The 5,613-nt window shown below is 35.8% G+C and overlaps 1 protein-coding gene across 1 annotated transcript; it reads left to right on the forward strand.

Annotated features, from left to right (window-relative positions):
- Positions 1-274: 274 nt before the first annotated feature.
- On the forward strand, positions 275-5,375 carry LOC132179551 (uncharacterized). Its single transcript, XM_059592289.2, has 5 exons — positions 275-562; positions 1,505-1,606; positions 3,635-3,776; positions 3,852-3,898; positions 4,936-5,375. The coding sequence occupies exons 1-5, from the start codon at positions 476-478 to the stop codon at positions 5,155-5,157; spliced, it is 600 nt and encodes a 199-aa protein (XP_059448272.2). The 5' UTR covers positions 275-475; the 3' UTR covers positions 5,158-5,375.
- The last annotated feature ends 238 nt before the right edge of the window (positions 5,376-5,613 follow it).

Here is a 5,613-nt window from a genome sequence, read left to right on the forward strand (position 1 = left end):
AATTTAATATAAATTAAATGGTAAAATAAATTCCCTCCGTAAGCTTCCAATTACCTGCATGGATTGCGTTGATCCGTGCAATTAGTTTGATAAATTAATTTTAAAAGCTTAATTAATGCAGTCTTATGATTTAGACCATTCGTTTTGACTTCTTCCACTCTGAACATGTCTCGCTCTGACACGTCATGGACCGGCTCGAGCCCACGTGCTACCGATCTCACCCAACCCAAAACAACCTCTCCGTCACAGCCTCACCTTTTCGTAGCCCTTTGCAAAAAACCTTCCTCAACCCCAAACCAACATCTTTTCTCTCTGCTAGTCCTTCACACGCCCTATATTTTCTCTTCCTCTACATGGGTCCTCGACCGTTAACGCTATAATCAACTATTTTTCACCTATTTCCTCTCATTCTTCTTTCTGGGTTCTTTATCTCTTTGATTTTATTGCTTGGTTTCTCATCTGGGTGTCTCTTAAAATGGGTAAAAATCAAGCTTACAAAGCTATGCAGAGAGCCAGGCTGGGCTCTAGCTCTGCTGGGCCTGATGAGGTTGAAGACGGCATGGTTTGTACCCTTCCATACTACCATTGCTTATTGAATTTATCACTCTTAAATTTCATTCTTTCCTTTGTTTGTCACAGCGGTTTGTTAATTTGTGTCATTTATCAAGTACTTGAATTTCATGATTGTGGTTAATTGCTTAGTGTTTGTTATGCAAATCTGGGGTTCTTTTATGGAATCGTACAGTATTGATGATGGTGCATAAGATTTCCTGGGCTTTGAAGTTTGCGGTTTGAATTGTGAAGAGTTAATGATTTCATGGTTCTTAATTTTATTTGATAGAGTGAAAGCCAGAAGTGTTGATTGGTGAATCAAAATACTTATTTGAATTCTTTAGGTCACCGTCCTCCTCTTATAAAGATAGAAGCATGAGGATAGCTCTAACATCTTGCACTAAAAGTTTGAAAGAGTAAAAATAAAAAAGAAGAAGAGCAAATATAATACGACTGTTGTAATGACCTGGATTTTTACCGTTCTGTAGGCAGTGGGGTTTTCACCTGTGTATTTTAAGATTGATCACTCTTTTTACATTGTAATGCATCCATGTTGAATATTAGTGGAGGTTGATAGCCTTAAAGTAGCATAAAACATATGGCGTAACTAGATTACCCTTACCTCTAGTAGTATTCAGTGTGTTGAAAGATTGGATTCGCTGTTGTGTCCCACCAGAAAATCTTTTTCTGACTCTATATGCATGATTATCAATTCCATAAATCTAGAGGATTTACAGAAGAGCTTCTTGTTGATGCCAAACCATGTCGATTTGTGGGACATTTCTTGAATTTTATTAATTAACTCGAATGGCTCTCTCGATTAAATGATAGTGAGGTCTTCAGCAATGTTTGTCTTTCTGTAGATCAGAAAATTTGATCTGATAATCCAGTATAGTAGTTGTTTGTTTGATGTTTTATATTCCTGGAGTGCAACTGATGAGAACAGTCGCAGGTGGATGGTTCATTTCATTCACCAGAGTGGCATGCTGCCCGGTTGGCCAGTCTCAATACTACTCACACTATCACCTGGGAAGAGTACAAAAAGAAGCAGAAGGTAATCTGTTGGACATAGCTAATTTGCTAATCTTTATAGCGAGTGTGCAAGTGTTTTCATCTGTTTCTTCAGTGTGTCTTATTGTGTCCCACGTTCATGCAACTCACTTTCTTTGTATTTTATGTTAAATCACACATACTCACATGCATTCACTTGTTCATATACATGTGTATTCATATACATGCACTCACGCCCTCTTGTCTATTTCCTGTGTACTAAAGGGTGCCTTTACGCTTTTAATGATACTTATCGATTACTTATTAAAAAAAAAATGTATATGGACACTTGCAGAAAATATTTATTTTGTATTTTGTCCTGTTCTTTTAATGATGGAATTTATATATCGATTATGAAGTGAAGTTGAAGGTAAAGTGATACCTTTCGCCACCTAGCCAATGAATTATGCATTTTATGGAACCATGGAGTTTGCCATATCTATTAGAACTTTAAGAAGCCTGAACTGCTACATAACTGTTTGGTGTAGTTTGCCTATACATGTTGAAATGGCCAAACAGTATAAAGCGCCTTGTCATTATCATGTAAATATTCTGATTCTCACAAATATGAGTATTCAAAATGGTGAATTTGGAATATGATTTTTGTGGTTTACCATTTTGTTTCTAAGGTTTTTAGTTTGTGATATTTTATTTTTCCTTTCAGGAAAGAAATGTAAACAAGAACATCATTTGAACAATAGAAATACATGGATGTGCTTAAGAAAAGTCTTTTCTTACTAATGTGAAATTATCAGCCCAAGAATGATAGAATGAGTATATTTGAAATCTTTGTCTCCATTGCCGCTATAGTGCAATCAAGGAGTGAATATCATAGCAGAGGTACCAAATTTGAAAAATAAAAAATGATTATTTACTTATGAAAAAAATTAAAGATAAATATCATGTTGGTGCGGGTATGGATCATTTGATATATTCTTTAACAAGAGTGTCACAATATATAAGCTGCAATGTGCTGGCCCTATGTGTAAACCGTAGAGGCTTTCTCCAATGTGAATGAAGAATGTTTTTTGGGCAAGACAAGAAAAAGAACTTGTCACTGTGTTCTTCCCAAGGGTCCAAGAAAGAGGTGAAGTAATGGTTTTCTTTGTCCCATTACGAGTGACACATTTCGCATCTCCCCTAAATGATGTGATGAAAACCACACATTCTATGTTGAACCTATTCCAACAAAAAAATTTGCATTAACTAAAATCAGTAAAATGTTGGCCATAGAAGCAATGAGTTCAAGCCATGAGTTTAAAACGTAAAGTGACTCAAGCAGGGATGTCTGCGAGCTTTGTGAGAAGGAGGAGTTTTTATTTCCTTAACTGAGGTAATGGATGATGAGATCAATGAAGAAATTGCAACACAGTGTTCCGGTCTTCTTGGGGAAATTGGTAAAGTGGATGTCACAAATCATCCAAATTTTTTACGGTTCATATTTTAATTTGGGAGGCTGGTTTATGTTTGATTTGGCGCATTTTGTTGGAGAGAACAGATGGTTATTTGAGGGGGTTGAATGCTCTTTGCTTGATCTCAAGGCTTATTTCTTGAGTACTTTGAATGCTTTATAGTTTGGCTATTATCAACACGCCCTCAGACACACACGTACATGCACATACTCTCACATAATTTAGCTAAACATCGTTTGAGTAATGACTTTTGTATAATGCTTAGCACTTCATCATGTTCATGTGAGGCTGGTTTATTTTGTTGGAGGGAAACGGCTGGTCATTTAAGGGGGTTGAATGCTATTTACTTGATGTGAAGGCTTCTTTCTTGAAAACTTTAAATGCTTGATAGTTTGGTTATTATCAACACACATAATTTAGTTAAATTTCCCTTGAGTAATGAATTTTGTTGTATATTATGCTGAGCACATCATCATGTTCATATATTGTTTTACTCTCTGCATGCATGCCTCCTATATATGTGCTAAACTGCTAATGTTTCTACTGTTGAACTTGCACATTTTTACTATGTTCCATTCTGAAATGAGTTTCTATCATTTGGTGTGTTCTTGATCTACTAGGAGGATGAAATGAGAAAAGGGGAACTGGAAGCAGATAAAGATAGAATGATGAGGGAGTACAGAGCTCAGCTGGATGCTGAAAGGGCACACAAGCTTGGCCATGGAAAAAACCACTCCGGTAGTAAATCTAATCACAAAAAAGGTATGTGCAATAAATTACAGAAAGAACTTTGACCATCCCATCGAAAAAACACTGAAGGTGATAGTGTCCCTGCAGATAAGAAGGACAAAGATTTGAAGAAACGGAGCAGCAGAAAGCGAAAGGTGCCTATGATTCCTTAAATTGTTAAAAAGATTCAAGACTTGTACATTCTAGAAAAGAAATTTCTTACATGAAATAAGGAAGGTGATGCTAGATTTGATGTTACTTGACCATTGTTCCCATGAAAATGTAAACACAGGGTAACCACCCCCTTATCTGAATTAGTTACCATAATGAGTGAACTATCTTTTGTTTATAACATCCGGTTAAGATTGCACCTGTTGGACCATTCATAATGTTAGTCTATAAGTAGATTTCCAGGGATGCTTGAAAATTGAACTAGAATCTTACTTGTCCATTTATAATAACTTCTGTCGTTCTGGATGTCTGTTATGACATGCCTTATTGAGATGAGTTCCTCCATTAGAACTTAAATGCATATGCTGTTTCTGGTGGGCTTAAAATTGAATTTCCCCAAGTCCCCCATTGCTCACCCGTTTCTCTTCTTGAGAGAGAAACTAATTTGGTTAGAGAGAAGGGGAGCATTGAAGAGAACCGATGAATTTGTCGTAAATCAGAGGCACTGGTGGATAGATGCATTTTCTCTTCCTTTCCTCTTCTCTTTTTGGTGCTTTAATGATGCTCTCTCTGGGTTGCTTCCCATTGCCAAACTCCTGAGATGCATGTCTTCACCTATACATCTTTTATTTATTGATACAAAATAATCAAAACTGATCTTTAGTGATCATAGTTAAAACTGATCTGCAGCTATCATAGTTCTAAGCTTCTTCGTTTCACCTTGGAAGCAAGCAATTTATATGAAATTAAAGTTTTAAAAATATGATTTTGCCTTCAATTGTGTAGTGTGGCTTCAAACCCATGTGAACTTGCATGGAGTTCACATAAGTTAAAACCAGAATTTAAAATTTAAAATTTATGTGTAGATTTGCTGGAATACAAAAATGAGCTATTAAAATTTGCACAAGGCTATTTTATAGGTGTCCTGTCTCTGAATTACTTGATCATAGTCATGCAACTCAATTGTTAGAGTTTGTTTAAAACTGTGAATATCTGAACCCTTTCTCATTTGCCATTGCAGCATTCAAGGAGGAGATCTTCTGGGTCAATCTCCTCAAGTTCATCCTCAGATTCATCCAGTAGTGATGAAGATGAGAGAGAATCAAGAAGATCTAAATCTAGGTCTAGGAGAACAAAGAAGGAAAAGAAGCAGAAGTCAAGAACCAAGCACTCTAGCAGTGATGATGAAGAGGCTGATGGTCCTGTGCCACTTTCAAGATTCTTCGAGAGTGTAAAGACCTAATTACATTTGTTGAAGATTTTGTTGTGTACTTGCAAAAAATCTGTTCCTACCATAGGAAATGAATTTGTTCTTTCTTGACTAGCTCTTAGCAAATATGGAACGATTTGTTTCTTCCCTTTCTGGTTTGTTGAGCTCTCTTTGATAATATTTCTCTTTTTAAAAAGAGAAATTTCATGTATTAATTTGTTTAGAGTTATCCAGTATAATGAACTTTGTAACGTGAGTTCATGCAAAGAATTTTATAGAACTTTAAGAGGAGGAAAATTTTAGTCATGGGCTTAAGGCTCTCTCTCTCACTAATTAGGATCTCTCTAGTTTAAAAGGAGAACATTCAGTTAGTTATAGTGAAGATGTATTTTTGTCTTCTAAAAAAGTGAAAAGACAAAAATACTCTTCATGTATAACTAACTAGATACTCTTCTGTTCATTTGAACTGGAGATGATCATTTTCCCTCT

The sequence above is a fragment of the Corylus avellana genome, chromosome 4 (assembly GCF_965113065.1).
Source record: "Corylus avellana chromosome 4, dhCorAvel1.hap1.2, whole genome shotgun sequence".
Classification (NCBI taxonomy): Eukaryota; Viridiplantae; Streptophyta; class Magnoliopsida; order Fagales; family Betulaceae; genus Corylus; species Corylus avellana.